We start from the raw sequence: 19,523 nt of genomic DNA, 5'->3' as shown, positions 1-19,523 counted from the left end.
CAAATGTGCTTAATCCTGCTGAGCATTTTGTTGCCTGTTTTTTGTGTGCATCATCTGAGTTGGGGGACAAAGGGATGTGCTGGGTGGCTCAGGGTGCATAACCCCTTCATTAGCACAGACAGCTGTGATTCCTGTTTTAGCTCACTGAATACCGCTGCCTGATTTCACTCCCTCCTCACTGCTCTCTGCTTCAGGGCTGCCTTCAGCCCTGTGAGGAGGTGACTCTTGCATCATGAGTACACAGATGCCACATAGGATGAAAATCCATTGCAAAATGCCTGCTGCCATTTAATTGGTGCATCTGTTACTGTTTGGAGTAACTCACCTGGTCTGCTAGCTCGTGGTCCTCTTGCAGATGTGACCAAAAATTTCTCAGAGGGAGCTGTTATCGTAGAATCACAGAATGTATTGGGTTGGAAGAGACCTTTAAAGATCATCCAGTCCAACCCCCCTGCAGTGAGCAGGGACACTGTTACTAGATCAGGTTGCTCAGAGCCCCATCAAGCCTGACCCTGAATATTTCCAGGGATGGGGCCTCCACCACCTCTCTGGTCAACCTGTTCCAGTGATCTACCACCCTCATATGGAAGAACATTTTCCTAATATCCAACCTAAATCTACCTGAAGCTTTTTAGCACTTAACTTTAGTTATGGGAAAGGAATAGTCATTAGAAGAATCAAACCCGTCATCTGAGCTCATCAAATCCATGCTAGAGCTTTATTTTGACCATGTGAAGTTGGGTGGGCAGATCTCCAGAAACATTTCTAACAAGATGTGCTTAAGGCTGCTGGACAAATATTTGAAGGCATTACTTGCAGGAGTTAATTTGCTAGTGAAAAATTGCCCCCCAGTCTGCTATTACAGTGAGCAGGAGGAATCTATACCACCTGCAGTGCTGAGTTTGGCCAGTTATCTCCCCACCCTGGTTGCTTTTTTGGAAGCTATGAACCTGGGGAGGAAAAAAAAAAGCTTTACACATGATATTTCAGTTTTTCCACTGATGTGACATCATTGGTTGTAACATAGAAACAAGTTGTCAAAATAAAGAGGAGGCGGAGGGGTAGAACAGGAACTGTGCTGCTTGATTAAAAACATCCACTGCTGTTTTGGAGAGAAGGTAGCTGTGATCGCTTTGCTTGGAGGCCTGGTACGGGGCTCGCGTTGGGATGCATTTCTGTGCCTGTCAGTGAGGACAGTGTCAGCAGTATGTCACACTTCCTTTGGAGAGCCTCTGAGCCTCCCTAGGTGTCCCTGCAAGTGCTGGAGTCCTGCCTGCCTTTGGTGCGCTGCCTTTAAAGGGGATAATGTCCCTCCATGGGGCTTTTTGCCTCTGCCAATGCAGGGCCTGGGTTTGCTAACGGGTTTTCTCATCTTTATTCTTGGGACACCAGTGTGGATCTCAGAATACATGTGTGTGTGTGAGGTCTTGAAAGTGGAAGGGAGACAACTGGGAATGGGTGTGGGATGTGCACACTTTAAAAAAGATTTAAAATTTAAGAAAGAAACCGCTGGAACTTTAAACAGTCTAAACCTTGTGTTTCTGTTTAGGTGGCACTCTTTAGTGGGACTGGGCAATATCACTTCAATGAGAGTTTTTGGTGCTGAGCTTGTCAGAGTTTGAAATACTTTCAAGGTCTTTGGAAAGTTCGGGTGGAGCCCTGTGGTGGTCGTTAGGCTTATTCCACAGCTGTGGCTTTTCTGACTATCTAGGGTATGTCTCTGGTTGCTTTGCATGAACTTGTGAGTGAGCTTTTCATCAGAATGCCACACACTGCAAATGGAAGTGAGGTTGGTTTGAATTATGTGAACTGTGAATGTTCACAGAGGCTTTTGCACCAAGTTTTACAATATCATTAAAAAAATTCTTCCAATTAGTGAAATTTTGCTAGAGAGATGATTGGAGGTGATCACATTGGCAGCAGTGCTAATTTAGAGAGATTAGGATTTTAATAGATTTTAAAAAACCTACTACCACAAAACTAAATATAAACACAACAAACCCTAGCAAAGACCCCTTTGAGATTTGGCATAGAAGACCTCTGTACAGGAATGTGTTACATTTACACTTACGGTTTATAAATTTTGGCTTAACAAAAGTTTACATTTATGGGGATCATATTACCTGGCATCAATCATTTATGACATAAAACATAAATAAAAGCCAAAACTGTAACTTGGTAAGCACTCTACATATGTAACAAATCAACACAGGAACTGGTGCTAGCTGTAACTTACAAAGATTATCAACTAATTAAGTCACTTAAAGTGAACTAGTTTCATGGTATGCTCTACATTGCCTTGATCACAGCTAAATCCAATACAGGCCATGGTCTGTGATGAATGAAAGGGCCTCACAGTCAGTGTTTCCCTTGTTTGTAGAAAGCAGCAGCACAAGCATTCATGCTTCTGTTGCAGTTTCTTTGCTCCTGTTGTTGCTTTTACTGAGAGGAAAGGTAGAGTCAGCTTGGATTATTCAATCACTGTACAGCAACTTCAGGTAAGAAGTAAGTTTTATTTTGGACACAGATATATCTAGTCACAAACCAACTGATTGTGTTAAGCTAGCTATCCTGTATTAGAGCAGGAAACAGGATTTACAGAGAGAAAGCTCATTAGTCTCTGGGTATGTCTCCTGTAAACTGCCAGGGATGCGTAACATCTAGGAGGGGGATACTGAATGCAATGCAGCGACTTCTAGTTAACGTCTTAATGTTAACGTGAATGCAAATCCATAAAAGTGCCACATCCTAGTTGACACTCGCATGGTTTATACCCATCTAGAAGGAAAACAAAACTTGAGGCTGCTGCTGTTGTCGTTTGTGTTGTGCTTTTGCTTATTCTGTTAGCAACATAGCTTAAGCATCTTCTGTTTCTTTTTTTTTTATTAAGTGTGCATGTCTGGATGTATTTTTACACACCATTTCCTATGGGAAAGGATGGGCTGGGAAACATAATGACATGAAACCTGGGAGTACATTAGTAATTGGATTTGGTTTTGTGCAACTACAGGAAACTTAGTGATTGATTGAGGGCCTGCAAGGATTGACCTTTCTTCAAGCACATATGCCCTGGAGTCAACAGGATCCATTGATAGGTGGCAAGAAAAAAACTATTGTTCACTGACATCCTTTGTTTTCTTCTCCTTCCTTTTTAAAACAGGTTTGAATTATAACTTGACTGCTGATGTGGCAAAGAAGGAAAAGAGCCAGCAATCCAGAGTTTACTTTGTGACTTCTGGAGAGACGACGGGGCAGATCACAGAGAAGTTACAACTGTCATACATGCAGGAAAAGTGCGAGCATTACCTCGCGTATGTCAAGGTTAGTTAATTCCTGTCCTTACTTACATTGGCCTCACTGTGATTCCACTCTTGTGTTTTAAATAGTCAGTTAATTAAAGTGGTACTGCTTGGCTTCAGATGTTTTGTTTTCCTGACAGGTGGATGCAGGTTTTTTGGGTGGAGTCTCAGAACTTCTTGTTTGGTGTTATTTGTTAGTCTGAGCAGCATCGGGCCTTCAAGACCTGGTGCCAGGAATATGTATTTTAATTACTTTTGATCAGGTGCATTTGCAGGTGATTTCTTTCTTCTTTTGGCTTGGTTTTTTGCTACACTTGTTATACTCAAAATAAGGAGGCAAGGTTTTGTTTTGGCAGGAGCAGCATGTTTAGTGTTTGATTTTGCGTAAGGTCTGATTGCACAAAGAGCTGGTGATGTGGTCTGCACGGCAATGGAAGGATAATGTAGGGTCTGTCCTGAAGCAATTGGGCTCTTGGGTTTGAAGAGCACCCTGGATTTTATCTGGGCTTGAAAATAGCAGTGGGATGACTTAATCTCACATGTGATACGAATGTAGGGATACAGAGAGCTCTTTCCAGACATGCTGGAACATAGAAAAGGATCTGTTCTTCCTGTGACAAACTCTTCATCCATGGTCTGCTAGGACTGTAGTTATCTTTGTTTGGCAGGTGTTGTTGAAGAAATATCACACAGGTGCCATTCTGTTTGCAAGCTAAGCACAATAGTTTTCTTCTCAGCTAAGAAATTTATAGAATAGATTTTAAAATTATATAGGAAGGAGATTTATTTTTTAAACCACATGTCTTACAAGCACTAATCTGTGTCACCAGTCTAGTGGGAAGTATGGTTGTGTAGTGCGTTGTATATCCTCCTTACTGGAGGACATATTCCCATAGATGAGTGTGACCTAAATTCAGTGGCTATTACTTGGCACTGTCTTGTTTTGAGAATCCAGCAGGTCCAGATATCCCTAAATGTAGAAACTTTTCCAGGAAGCTTCTTTGTACCTAAAAACTGTGAGAACGGGAGATAAAATTAATCCTTTGACTTTATCAACATTTTGTATGTGGCTTTTGAGAGAAAATAAAATAAATAAAGGGACCACCAAGGAGGAAATGCTGTCCTGTTAAGTTGTGTGGATCTCTGGGAAGAGAGTAGATACCTTCCATGGGGTTGGTTTCTTTGGTGTTTGTTTTTTTGTTTGGTTTGGTTTGGTTTGTTTTTTTTTTCCCTGGAACAACCTTTGCTTTCTGCTATGGAAAAGCTTGTTAAAGAAAATGAGACTACCATTAGAAAATATGGCTGTGAATTTATTAATCCTGGTCTTTCTCAAATGCGCCCATCTGGTTAGGCTTTAATGTATTGAGTTTGAATGAAAAGGAGCCATATGCCTTTCTATCTTAACTCAATAATGATTTCTTTCACACTAGCCCTGTTGCAGATTTTGGGTACTAGACAGAATTCACTAAAGAGCTACATATGCCCAGGAAACTATTTAAGTTACTGTAGCTCTTCCAGCAGATGTTGGGAGTGCAAAGGTAAGAACTATTTTTCTGGAAAATTCCTGGAAAATTTGATCTTTATAGGCAAGAGAAATGTTTAAGCAAGTTTAAAAATACCAACAACTTAAAGCAAAACAGCTGGTTAACAAACAAAGCTGCTGGCTTTCTATATGATATAAGCAGCTGTTTTTCAGTTGGAAGAATGGCATGAAGTGGTGTTTGTTCGTGTAAGGGAGAATGCAAAGAGGTGTGTGATAAGATAATCCCTGTGCTTTCATGGGAAAGGTGATATGATCCACGAGGCTACATGACATTAGAAACATCAAAGAGAGCCCTGCAGACTCTGGAGGAGTCAAAATGGGGTCATGATCTTTCACTGCTATCCTTAAGTAACAGCTAGTAAAACAAAAACAAAAACCCTGAAAAACAAACTACCTCCCCAAACTCCAGCCGGAAATTTCCTTGATTACATAGTGCAGTGATGGAATGGGTGATAAAAGTTGTGGGCTTAAAATATACAAAGTATTTCACTTAAGCTTTCCTCTTTCCTTTTATTTACTGTATGCCTGATGAATTTGCCCCATGACAAATCGAGTTGTTTGCAGTTGCATCCTTAATCTGTTCACTTTATTGTTGTTCATTTGAATCCCTGGTGACAAATATGTTTATACTGTAACATGAGTGTGTCAGTTCTGGACTGCCTGTGATCAAGAATAGAGAAGCTGTTTGGACTTCTGCATGACTTCATGTGCTAGCTTGACATATCCTACTAGGTAAAGAAGGTATCCAGTTCAAATGGCACACAGCAGAGCTCCTTAGGTTACGTTAGTTAAATGAAAGCCTGTGCCAGGCCTTGCAGGATGACTTTGTCCTACCAACATGTAGTTCTAGCATGCTGGAGGCATAAAACAGAAAGACTGAGAAAAGTTGTGAAAAAACTAGACCTATACAAGCTTGTTGCAATTTCTTCTGAAAGATTTAACACCAAGATATCCCCGTGAAACTGAGCACTAAAAGAGTTGCAGTCTGCAAATAATCTAACAGGGTTACTCATTAAGTCATTTTGAAAGTGATGTGTGTTAATGTTTTGAGCATGACTCCTTTCCTATTTGTGGTTCCCTCTCAGGACAGGAGCTACTGTTATTGCTGCTACTGAATTTGAGTATTTAAGTCTGTCTGTCCTCATAACTGTGTGACAGATAAGTGGATGTCAGCAGGCTTGTGAGATGTGTAGCTCAGAACTTGGTCTTGTACAAGGCAGGCTACCAAATTGCAGCTGAAGTTGCTAGAATTAGGACAATTCATGAGAAAATGTGTTTTTCTAGTTGGGAACAGAGAATGAAATGGAAATGTTTTGAGACTTCAAAATATGCTCCCCTCTTCATTGGCACCTCTTTGATACTTTCTAGTTAAGAAACTTCAGTTTAGTATACATAGACCAATACTCGCAATGCCTCAGGTGTCATTTGCAAAGCTGCATTTGTTTTAATTTAAACAACTCTTATAGGTTTGATTGATACATTCAGTAGAAAATGGACAGCTGGTACAAGGAGCTGTTAATTGAGAAGTTCAGGAGTATCACTGGTTTTCTTGTGTGGGTGCGTAGCTGATCCCTGCTGCCTCTCAGGAGATGCTTCGCTGCTGGACAGTTCCTCCTCTCACTGTCTGGGGATGATGGTGCTGCCTCTATAGACCTTCTCTCCTTCAATGATGATAAAACTACTAAAAGCAGATAGACACATTACGTGGTAACTATCCATCAATCTTGCTGGAGGAAAATGAAGCAAAAGTTTAACTCTGATTAGTTGTGTTTTGGTTTATTTTTAAGGGATTTGGTTTTTGGTAGAAGTTATAGCAAACAAACATGAGAAAATGGAATGTGGTATGAAGAAGAAGCAGAGGTTGCAGAAGGAGGTAGAAACAGAAAAGTTGAAGAAAATAAAAGGGTTTAGAGGTTTCACAAGTGTCTTTTTAATCTTAATGTCTGTCTGCAGCTGAAATGTAGAGTTTTCTCTTGGGAACTGCACTCATTTTATAGTGCTCAGGAGACTTGAGCTGTGCGTTTGACCTGCTATGATCAGAGCATTGTTTCTCCTTTCCAGTAACTGCCCTGGTTGTTTTCTGGTTATGTGGGCTTCCCTAATATTTAGGATAGACTTACCTGTGGATAGAACAAGAGAAGTTGATGCAAACAGCAAAGCACATTGTTCCCACAGATTTATGCAAGGACAAATCTCGTCTTCCTTGATTTATCACAAAGGTGTAATGGTGGTGATGGTGAAAGCCCCTTGTACGATACTTCTTATTAAAGAAGCACTGTTTGGTTTCTTACCTACCTGTGGGCCAGCCAGCTGGGCTGCCTGTTGCTACCAGTCACTGTTGTGTGTGTGCAGAGTGAATGTTGTAATAGTATCAGATGCCATCAACAATTCTGGCACATGATTAAACCAGACACAGCATTTATTTTTTCCAGAGATCTTTATCTTAGTGGCTGTCTGGTTGTTTTAAGCAGTCTCATGTTGCTCATCATATTAACTCTTATTGGATCCAGTCATAGCTCATGGGGAGGATGGGGGCTAAGTAGCAACAGAGAAGCAGTGATACCAATGGCTTTCCATAGCAGCATGTAAGGAGCTTGTGCTGTTTGTACAGGCCAGTTCAAATAAAATGCTGTTTTTTCAACAGAAATTGCATATATTTGAGTTTTGTTCACTGCTGAGTTCTATAGCAAAGAATTTGCCTTTTTATAAGTATGTTTTGATCATTGTCTGCCATGCATTGCTCTTACTTCATGTATTTAAAGATGCTCTGGGCTGGTGATCTCACACAGCTTCATCTCTAGTGTTCACCAAGTTTCATCACTGTCTATGGTTGTGATTGCTTCCCTCTCTGTAGCTGTTTGATCTTATCTGAGGAGGTTGCATGTACTGAAGTCTTTTATTCTTAATCCATAGCAATCTGAGCTTTTTCTATAGTCTGGATAGCAAAGCGTTCAGTCTCACCATCACATGTGATATAGAGACGGTATAATATTGATGGTTTTGTGTACTTGTGAATGAGCATCTCTGTGTTAAGGTTTGACAGGTGGTGTTACAGGATACTGAAAGACAGCCAGAGACACTCAAGAGCTTATTTTGAAGGTGTTTTTTTCAGTTTGTTTGGGGTTTTTTTGTTGTTGTTTGTTTGTTTTTAAATAGGACTGTTTAATCCCATACTGTCAACATAGAGCCTTTTGAAGGCAGTGTTTATCAGCCGAGCTTGCTTCCTGAAGCACTCAAATTAGGTTTGGTGGCTCCAGGCTGAGCCTAGTTGCTCAGATTTGATGAGGCCTTTCCTGGGATGCTGGTGCTACAGGTGATGGATTGTGTATTGGATGTGGACTGCTTTGAGGAAGAGAAGGTGAAAATCAGTCCCTCAGCAAGTGCAGCTCTGGTCAATAGTGGCACATCTGGTCTTGCACACCTCTCCTTGGGAGAGGAGAGAAATCAGAGCAAGTCAGAGGATAACACTTGAACCAGAGACTGCTTTCACAGCAGCAACAGCTATGAAAACTTAGTCACAGTTATCTAGAATTTCATAAGATTTGGACCACTGAGCAGACAAAGGGAGCAGTGACCTGTTCCAGCCTGCACTAGGAAGTTTATCATGGCTGCAAGAAAGATGAAAGCTGCTGTGTAGTTTTGTCAGGGGTGAAGGCTGCAGGGAGATTCAATGCTAAGACCAAGAGCAGAGTTGATATCCTTGGGTTTGTTCCTTTTTTCTTTCTTTCTTTCTTTCTTTCTTTCTTTCTTTCTTTCTTTCTAGTTTCCCCCTACCCCTTGCTGAACCACCTGAAGTAACTGTCAGGCTAAGTCAGATGCAATCATAGCATACGTTCAGTCTTAAAGGGCTGTGGGATAGGTTGGGTGATCAAGATGCACAGAGGTTTATTTACAGAAGCATACTTTCTGAAACAATTGTTTTCAAAAATTGCACAAAGTGCACTTATAATCAATTAGCGCAGCCTGCCTCCCCTCCAGCAGAGCAAAGTAGATATATTCTTTTCTGTTGCCTTACTCTGTTGTAAAGTGATCAGCTGGATACTCTCTGGCTGGCAATGTGCAGACCTGATGTCTCACCTTGAAAAGGAAGCCAGAAAAAGAGCAGCTCTATTTTTTCCCAGGTAGCTTTTATGGGCAAGGGAGGAACAGTTGTTAGCTGCATAACTCTGGGTTCCTTTTCATTGCCTCTTGAATACAGGGATTTAGACATACCAGAAAGAGTATTAGGAGTTGGTGGGAAGACTGACATCTTTGAGCTTAGCATTAATTATATCAAGATTTAAGTACTCTTAATGACCATGGATTTGCCTTTGACTTTTCCAAAGGTTTTTGCAAGGTTCACCAAGAGCAAGTAATCCTTTCAAGGATGAACTTTGCCCAAGTTCAAAGGCACCCTGCACCATGTGGCTAAAACAAAGCTGCCAAATATGCCTGGCACTGGCATCCTTTCAGAGGGGAGCCATGCTGCAAGATCTACTTGGGCTGATAGTGCAGCTACATGGGAGAGCAAATTGTAGCAGATACTGTGCTATTATCTGTTTGAGGGCATTTTACTGGGCAGTGTTGGTAGTAGGGCTGTTTGGTAACCCGAAGGTTTACCAAACCAAACCAGTGGAAGGTTTTCAGCTGTAAGTTGAAAGCAGAGGTTTTGTCCAGATTTCCTCTCAGGTTTTTAAAGAAATTACTTATTTTTAATCCATCCCCACACTGATAGATGATATAACTGAGTGGTAAATGTGTCCTCCTTTCTGGTTTGAGAGTATCTTTAAGTGGTTTCTGCTCTGTATGAAGTTTGTCCATTATAAAAATAATAAAAAGGAAGAAAAAAAATCCCATTTCAAGCTTTAGCAAGGTAACTAATTTTACTTTAGTTCACTATTGCTCTTTGACTTTTGCCAGCATGTATGAAAAAGGCCAAGTATGTTGTTTATGGCCCAGGCAGAAACTTGGTTGTTCTGGTGGAGCTGCTGTGAGACAAATGCCTGGTTATTAACATTCGTTAATCCAAGTAGAGTGGATACTCCACAAATGAAATAAGTACCATCTTGAATGAGGCTGAGTCAGTAGGCTTATAGCACTTCAGCAGCTGCTGAAATTCAAGTTTGCCTGCCTTGTGTTTCTTTTTTTATCTGCCTTTTTAAATCTGTAGTGTTTCCTGATAAACTCTAAACAAATCAGAATCTTTAAAATTGAGCTCTTTGATAAACTTGTCTCCTTGATATATTCTGTAGTGGGAAAGAAATAGGATTTATTTTTCAAGCAGTATCTCTCAAAAAGACCTATTTCTTAAGTTTTAAGAGAGTTGAGAGTTACTTCTGTTGCATGTAAAGTTTTAATGAAGCGTGACACCTCACTGCTGCTCTTTAGACATTTAGTAGCAAGTATATGCCTGGCTTTAGTGTCTGTCCACTGATGTGTTTCTGTCTGATACTGTAATTCGTCAAAAACAGATTTCATTTGCCGATTAAGCCTTTTGGAAACTCAAAAAGAGCTGACTTAGGCCTGGACAGAGCGTATCTCTTCTAGGGAAGAGGATACCAGAGCCCACGGTTTGGAGAGACTGTTCATGGTGCTTTTGTCTGCGAGAAGTCATTGCATTTCCCAGTGACAGCACTTTTAGGAAGTGAATGGCCAAACAGAGATAAAAGAGATGCTGCACTTTGTGCTAGGAAAAGTCATTTCAGAAAGCAGGTGATGATGGATAGGAATCTTACTTTCTCTGGCACTCGTGGTTAACCAGAGAGCTTCTTTTCTCAGGTGGAAAGAAGCAACAAAGAAGGCAAAACTACCATTTCAGAAACTTCCTAAGCTTTTTTTTTTTAAAGAGTGATATAAACTAAACACATGATAGCAAATTGTACCATGAAAGTTTATTAGTACTTTTTTGGGACAAATTTACACTTAAGGGAGGATGTGCTTAATGCTAGTATATTGCTGCAGAAAATTACAATAGAGAACTGCTTGTTTGTCTTAGTGATTTTCCTGTTTATAACACATGGAGGAATATCAGTCTGTGTGGTAATCTCGGAGACACACATGTACATGGTTGGCTTGTCCTGTCCAAACTCAGGAGTGCCTAAAATTATCGCCCTTTCTTTTTGCTACGCTTAGGAAGGAATGAGCAGGGCACTTCATCAGGAAACATTGGAGGTGACTTCCTATGGAAAAATCCTCTCTAGGTGAAGAAGAAAACAATTAATTTTGCTGGCTTGTAGTCAGAACAGACTTGAGTCTCCTAAGAGACTCTTAGAGATGTTGGGTTTGGTTTGGTTTGGATAGCAACACATAATGCTAATCCACTGCCCTAATTCATACGAAAAGTGTCTGACAGTATGTTTGAAGAAATGTGGGAATAATAGGTTGCAGACATAGAGCTTTTCTGGCAGAAAATGCCTTTTCTCCCTTTCTTCCCCACTACATAACTTCAGTTGTGGAACTGAATTAATCTTCAGCTCCTGAAGTCCAGAAACAATTAAGGAAAGGTGCATAGCCTGTGCCATTGCCCTCACCCCCACGTGCCCACCAGCATTTCCATATGCAGTGGATTAGTTGTAGACAGTATGGCTGTGCTGGTGATCAAAAGCTACATGCCTGGTCATAGGCTTCCAGTTGGTTGTGTAATTTTACTTACTGATTCCCCTTGTAGAGCTCCGTGACCTTTCCTGGAGTTCCAGTTATTTTAGGAAGTGTTCAGTATTCTGTACCTGGAACTTGCATGTTGTCTTGTGCTAGCTGTGCTTCTCTGGGGATTTGAAGCAGGTGGTTATCTGAGAGTTCAAATTGTTTTTCACTTGCCCACAATGTTTTTTGACTGAATGGCATATGCATAAGCTTGTTTCCTGACAAGGTGTTCTTATGGATTGAATGTATTAGGCAAATAAGCTTGTGCTCCTCCACTTTAGTGTGTCATGATTTTACAATGGCCTTTTCTCCCATCAAATGTTTGTGGCCACTGTGGTTCCTTTCAGTGGTTACTTTTATTGTAGGGGAAAAAAAAAAAGGGTCCTCTTTGAAAATAAGCATACTTTTGAAAGCTATCCTCAAAGCAGTGTAGTAGTCAAATTTTAGGCGTATGTGCAATCTAATTTTGAGGATTTGTTTCTTCTGTTGGTGTCCTCTGACTGGTGCTCAGTGTAATGTGCCATTTGTTTTCATCTAGTGTTAAAATCTGTATTGGTGCATGTGAATTACACAGCTTTAAAAGAGAAAATTGCAGAAGGATATATTGTAACAAGTGCATATAACACAAATAACTCATTTAGGTTTAAGCAAAAAAATCAGCGTTACTGCACCAGAGAGGTTTCTCGGATCAGATTCTACTAAGAACATAACACAGCAACTTCAGCATTTTACGGAAAATTTAACCAGAGGATCTTCCAGTCTGCCTTTATGGTCAAGTTATTGATCATGTTTTCTGCCTAAATTGCGTCTGTTGGTGTTCATGATTTCTCATATGTAACACAAACAGTTTCCTCCAAATAAATTCCTACTTGAAATTATTTGTGAGCACTTTTTCCCTGTGAAAATCTGAGAAATACTTAATAAGGAATGGCTTTTGCATGCTTTTTATGCAAGTTGGATTATTTTATTGGCATCTTGTTATTCTAGCTACTTTTAACCTCCATGTATGTGTAGGTTTTAAGGCACAGAACATGTTTTCCTATATATGTGACTGCTTAATACCACAAGGATAGGACTGGGTGATAGCCTGACTGTAGTAACAAATAATAATGAAAAGGAAGGGAATCCTGCAATAGTTTATATTACTGGGGTTTTTTTTTGTTTGTTTTGCTTTGTTGTTTTTTTTTTTTTGTCCTGAGAGGAGACCCAGGTCTGGTGTTAAATTCCAGACTGAAGTGTGAAGAGTTAGCTGTAAATCTAAGGGAATCTAATGTGAGAGTAAAGTAAATTTACTACTTCCTTCTTTTGGCACATACACACTGGATTACTTAAGACTTCCTTAGATGACAAAGTAAGTTAAAAATGCAGCTGGTTAAACTTGTTGCGACTTAGTAATTTTCATCCTGTTAGCAGACACACAGCTTCTCATTTGGCAAGACTGACTTAAAAGAGAACTGACATTAATGTAACTTTGTTGAGAATAAAAGAGTGTAAAAATGGAAACAACTAACAGAATAGAATGTGAGTTAAAACAGGGTATGTCTGTTAAAAATGTGTACCTTCTGCCACATATTTTGGATCTGCTAGGATATGAAAAATGCCATAGCATTAGCCATGAAAAAGTGGTTTCACGGGGACAACAGTCCATCTGATGGAAAGGCTTTTCAAATCCTTTCTGTGTAAGACTATGCTCTGTCACTCTGCATGCAAATTTGTCTTGTGTGCTCTTGCTCTGGTAGCTAGAAGGCATGCAAAAATTGAAAAGCCAGAAACTTCATTGTGCTCCAACGGGTTAAAAAAAATAATAATGCTGAAATACATGTAAAATTCTTGCCCTCTTGCATGTCCCCCTTTCACTGAGGATCGGTAGTGTATCATGGATGCTTTGAGAACTGATTGGATGGCTGAGGTTGTCTGTAAGTTGTCTTGAATGTTTTTAGGTAGTGTTAAGTTTTTCAATCCTTAAATAATAAAAAAATTATGTTAAGTGTTCCTGCAGGTGCCAAAGCAGCAACAGTGTTGAAATGGCACAACATGTAAACTTTGATTATTTTTTTTCTCTTCACCATCTGTTCTGTCTTTGAAGTACAAAGTCTTTGAGATCAGAGTGAAAAATTGTAAAGCAAAACCTTTTTTGTTATTATTTTCTCATTAGGATTTTCTTTATTCAGAGAAAGCATGTGGTTTCATGCAACTGTAGTAGCTATAAACGTCTCCTTTCAAATAATTGAGCAGATTGCTGCATGGTTCGGAATTACTCTTCTGGTTACATGCCACCAGGGGAAAACATTGCTTCGTGCCCTGGTAAAGGGCAAAAGCCTGACAATTTCACATGATAACAAACCCAATTTTGCATGAAAAATATTAACCCTGTGAAAGTGGCTGAGTCCAGTTTCCGTTTGTGGTGCATGACTCCCCACTCTAGAAGCAGCGTGCCAAAAAAGGCTGGTGGTTTGCCTCCATTCAGTGAGCTCTGCTGTTCATGGTGAAAAGGAGGCCTGAACCTTCTAGCTGGCAACTCACGAGCTCCCTGTGACTGGGAAATACCAGCAGGGGCCTGGGCTCATGTGATCATTCAGCCCACTGCTCAATTGCAGGAAGGGAGCTGGAGGAGGTGGTTTCCATTGAGTTTTACCTAGGGGATCATTACCATGAAAGCTGCCCTTGTCTGCTCTTGAATTGCAACAGCAAAAATCATAAGCTGGCTTTGAGAGGCTAAGCCCTGGAGCACAGCCAGGTTTGGGAGCCCAGTCCCAAGTCTTTGCTGAGCAACGCGAGCACTGCAGCCCTGGCAATGTAAATCAATGGCAAAACCTATCCCAGGCTCTTGAGACCAGAGCAGACCCTACTCACGGAAGGCAGTATTTTCAAAGTCTTTCCTGTTTAAGCCAGCTGGGACTGTGCTTCCATCTCTGGTATTTTCATTGCTGCTAAATGCACCGAGGCAGGTTGTGCTGCCCGTATCTCTGCTTGACAGGTGCATATTTAGTCACTTGTGGCAAAATGCATCCCTGAAATGGAGATACTGCATGTAACTGTGCTGTGGCACTGTAGCCATTGCAGGCAAGAATTTTTTATCCAAAGTGCTGGTTTTTATTTGTCCCTTCCAAGAACTTGGACAAATGCCAGAATTTATTTTTAGACTTTATGTAAAGTGACTTAAATATTTGTGATAATTCATTTTTCTTTCCTTACTATTTTGGGAACAGTCTTAATTTTGCCTTACATTGTTTCTGCTGGTCTTTTTTTGACATTGATGCATGCTTGCTCTCTCTCTCCACTTCTGTAACAAAAAGATCTCATGTCCTGTGTTGACTGAAGACTGGTAGGTTCAACACAAGGTTGCTTGCTTCACGGAACAAGCAGAATGTATTTGCAGGGCTTCTGACTTGTTAGCCTCCTACTCACCAACCCACCTATTGTAAAAATCTAATGTTTCTGATTGCATAATCTGTCCGTATCTTTCTTTGGTGTTAACACAATCTTTTTTGTCTTGAAAGGAGTGCTCCTGAGTGCGACTGTGGGGAGCTGCACGATGGGCAACCAGCTTAACAGTGAAAACTTACCTATTATTACTATTAATCTCCTACTCCTGTAAGCATTCACCTTATGTCTGTCCCTAATTCTTTAATGCAGAGGTTCTTACATAGTCAGCCTTGAAAATGTTGCAAAGGCAATAATGGTAAAATGCTGCTTAGTAAGGTTCTGTAGATCTTTTTGTGTTGCTTTTCTGACTACCAGTACTGTGTGGGAGCCACTGCTCCCACCTATGCCAGAGGCACAGAAGCTGTCACCATTCCTCATTGACTTCATCCCACAACGTCAATGGGATTATTAAAGTGCAGTGACACATCTGCCTTTCATGATGATACTTCCTAAGATGTATTTGTCTCTTTAGTGTGACTGGTTGCATCAGTCCAGGATTTTTGATTGCATGCTGTCAGGATCAGGGACAGACTTTGATACAGTCTTTTTGGCCTTTGTATAAACAGCAGCAGTGTTCATAGCTATAAAGAGACAGAGAGACAGTCACTGTGATGGGTGAGAAACTTGTAAGGTTTGGATGTTTGAGGGATTGTTTTCTTAAAATAGACATCCTTAAAATAATTCAAAAGAGTATATAAACTGTCTAAATCTTCCGAGAAAACAAAGTTTAGACTGGAGGTCTCATGAGATAAGGTTTTCCTCTCTCACACTTTCCTGTTCTGGTTTGTCTGTAGATGCTTTGTTGTAGTGTTTTTGGGAATGTATGTCCTCTCATCCTTCTAGTTTCGGTCAGAGCCAGAAAGAAAAGACAGATCTGCAATAATTAGTAGCTTATAAAGAAAAAGGGAAAAAAAAATCCAAAATCCAAAAAACCCAATTTCCAAATTCAGCCTTGGAAAGGCTCATGTAAAGCTTTGTATATATGTTTTATTTTTAGTAAAGCTGCAGTCTTTGCCATCCGAACAAGCGCAGTATTCTGCTGGTGGCTGAGAAGCAGGGAATTACATAAGTAGATATGAAGAAGAAATGACGAGCATAGCAATGTATATATTTATATATCTTAACTACTTCTAATGTCAATATACAATTACTATTTAAATTAATTTAAGCTATGATGATGTATTTCTAATTGTCATGCTCTTCTCATCTTCCTTCTCAGATGTTTAGCATGTTGGGTTTCCTATTACTAAATCTCATCTTGTTCTGCTGAATGCATTCCTTCAGTGCCGGACTGGATGATAGGTGTAGGTTGTGACACAAGCATTGTGTAGCAGTGTTCCCTTGCCAACAGCTCAGCATTATCCAAAAAGAGCTTGATTTATGATCCCTGGAAAGCATGGCATGTAGGTTATCTTAGATTGCCAAGAAACACACTGCCAAATTTACACTCTACCCAGGAGCTCATTGGTCTATGCTGGACCTACATCTGACTCTAGGCTTTGGCAGAAGAATTTATCATACCTCTATTGCAAACCACTTCTACTCTTTAAAAACCTTTTTGTTAGTTGGCAACTGTCAAAATGTGCATCTGTAAAGGTTGCAGTGTTTCAGATGAGTGTGCTAATTTCCATGTGTACTTAGTTGGTAATAGCAGCATTCTGGAGAGGTATGCTAAGGTTTTGCTCATTCATATACTGCTTGCAGTTTTGAACAAATGGAACAATCTCATTCAGCTTTGTCCTCACCATTTGATCTATGCACCACCCTCAGAATAGGTTTTCATTTTGAGCTGTTGCAAGAAGTGATTTTTGTGGATGCTTACTACTGAATCTGGGTATGAAAGACAGGACTGCATCAGCCTGCGGGTTGTAAATTATTATCTTACGTACACAGTAAACACAGATGATGGAAGTCTTGACCCATGAGATTGCTTCACTAGACAGATGGATGGAACTAACTAAAATATGCAAGTTTATTTCATTCCCTTAGGAAAGGCCTTTGGGTCACAAAGTATCTATACAAGCAAATCTTTATTATTACTGTTATTACCACTAGTTTACTAATATTTTGACTAATATTTACAACTTTTCAATATGCATTTTCAGCTTATCCTTTATTTTATACAGACCATACATTTCTGAGTAATGAGTTGGAAAAAACAGTCATTTGCATGACTAAGCCCTTTGCTGTTCCCATCTTCTCTTACATTGGAACAGACTTGTTCATGTGAAGAGAGAGGGAGTGATACTGGGTTTTATGTAAATTATATTTACAGAAACCACCCCTAATCAAAACTTGTTAGGAAAAGAAAACAAGTTTAGAAGGAAGCTTGTAAGATACCTTATTGAGGAAAAGAAAAGCAGTAAGGGTATGTTATAATAGCATCTAAAAACTCCTAACAAGATGTGAACTTTTACTGTGCTAGGCATGAACAAAAGATGCCATCATCTTTCAGGACCGCTCTTACTCTCTTTGCTCAGGGATTGCTGATGGGTAATCCAAGAAAGGAGAAATCTCTGAAGGTAATGAGAGATGGCTGTACCTCTTGCATACAGTGTGTTATATTTTGTACTTACAGAATCATAGAATGCATTGGGTTGGAAGAGACCTTTAAAGGTCATCTAGTCCAACCCCCTTGCAATGAGCAGGGACATCTTTAACTAGATCAGGTTGCTCATTGCCCCATTAAGCCTGACCTTGAATATCTCCAGGGATGAGGCCTCCACAGCTTCCCTGGGCAATGTGTTCCAGTGTTTCACCACCCTCATAGTAAAGAACTTCTTCCTAATGTCTAATCTAAATCTACCCAGCTCTTGTTTAAAACCATTACCCCTCATGCTATTGCTCTATGCTCACGTAAACAGTCCCTCCTCAGCTTTCTTGTAGGTCCCCTTCACATACTGTAAGGCCACTATAAGGTCTCCCCTGAGCCTTATCTCAGACAGATCTCTTTCAAGCCCAGGTTTTATGGATGCAATTGCAATGGGTAAAGGGATACATATCCATGATTTTTACCAGCCAGTGGTTGGAGGAGTGTGGCATTAAGCTGTATCCCCTAGAAGTATTTGCCACCACATGCAAAAACAGCATACCAGCCCCTTTCCTGTGGAGGCAGTAGTGAGTAAGAAGGTGAGCATGGCATTGGGCATAAGTGCTGCCCCTCAGTGAGAGAATAGCTGCAAAGTCCACTGCATGACCCCTTGTAACTAGATTATTCATGTTGATCAATTTTTGTTTGATCAGTTAACTCTACACCTACAGCTGATTGAAACTTTGTTACCTTCTGTATGTTTTAATCCCTGACTTAAATAAAAGGTATATTGGTGTTTTAATGTTTCATTTGCAAGTATTGTTTTCAGTTGATAATCTTCAGATTTTTTTTAAGCACTGAAAACAGGTGCAATTTTTCTTTTTTGTGCACAAGAAAGTGGTTTTTTCCATGTAATCTCTTCCCCAGATTGTGCAAAGAGACTAAGCTGTAATGCTTAGGATATTTCATTCCAGCGCAGTCATGAAAGCTTGTTACCTCGGAGCAGTTTAGGGCCCCCTGTAAGAAATAAATTATTCTACTGCAGAGGAAGGTAGCATGACTTAAGATTTTTTTGAGGAGTTTGTCTGAAACAAGATGCCAACAGTGGTCATAGGAGAGAGAGAAAAAGTGACAGTAGCACTGGTGTAAATGAAGCTGACGTGCACAACTGGGTGGTACTCATCTCATCATACTTTCCATGTCTCTAGTTGTTCACCTTCGGTTGCCCTTACAATTTATGTTAAGAAATAAGCATTCTTAGGGCACGATTCACTTGGCCCAATTCACATCTGTGTTTTAAGGCCAGACTCCATTGACTAGGTCTCCACTGGCTCACAAAAAAGCCAGGGGCAACTTGTTGGAGGTAGACATCTGTATTCCAGATGTTTACATTTAGTCAAATGAATCCCACTCAATCCAGTCCAGTGTTGTCTGACATTATTTTGAAAGTTAAGAAGGAAAAATGCTCAGTGGTAATGATACACTGATCTGTTTCCAATGTTCTATTTATTAAGTGAATCAGATTATTTTAGCTGAAGGACTGGAATAGAGAAGTGGTACAGTAAAAACCCACTTTTCACCACTGCACCACCCACAGTCAAATAACAAGAAAAAATATCAGACTTTTCAGCTATAAATCTGAACTCAACATGGGACATCCAAGGACTAGTTGGGTGAAAAAAAATGAAAGCGAGCACAGCAAAACTTCTGCCCTGTCTTCCTGTCTTTTCTGTCTGCTGGTCATGGGGTAAAAGAAGAGTCTGACACATCCAAATCCTACTAATTTTCCTTGGCTTCACTGAAATGTGATGTGATGGCTATCCATAATCAGCAAATTTGTATTCCTGTATAACAGCTGGGTTTTAAAAAGCTTTTAAAATGGCAACCAATGTGTGTGAGAGCATGTTTTAGCCTTTGTATTTGTAGTTGTAGTAGTAGTTGGATCAGAGCCCCAGCTAACAACCCAACAGCTGTGAAAGATGTTAACTAAATGGTTTTAAGTAGTTTGTTACTCTCACTGAAGAGTTTAGTGGTAGCATTTTTACGGCCTACTTCTTTTTTGTGTTTGAACCGCCTGTAAGGTTACTCTGTGTTTGCAGCCAGT

General features: G+C 40.1%; 1 protein-coding gene across 1 annotated transcript in view; it reads left to right on the top strand.

The window, feature by feature from the left end:
- ITGA9 (integrin, alpha 9) overlaps positions 1-19,523 on the top strand; it is a gene marked incomplete at its 5' end in the record, with an annotated part of 211,624 nt that overhangs the window by 50,204 nt on the left and 141,897 nt on the right. Inside the window, one exon of the mRNA XM_010187303.1 lies at positions 3,161-3,321. Within this exon, the coding sequence (XP_010185605.1) occupies positions 3,161-3,321 (161 nt within the window). The remainder of the gene's footprint in view (positions 1-3,160; positions 3,322-19,523) is intronic.

The sequence above is a fragment of the Mesitornis unicolor genome, unplaced genomic scaffold, assembly GCF_000695765.1.
Source record: "Mesitornis unicolor isolate BGI_N332 unplaced genomic scaffold, ASM69576v1 scaffold4156, whole genome shotgun sequence".
Taxonomy (NCBI): Eukaryota; Metazoa; Chordata; class Aves; order Mesitornithiformes; family Mesitornithidae; genus Mesitornis; species Mesitornis unicolor.
This window is presented reverse-complemented; position numbering and strand designations above follow the sequence as displayed.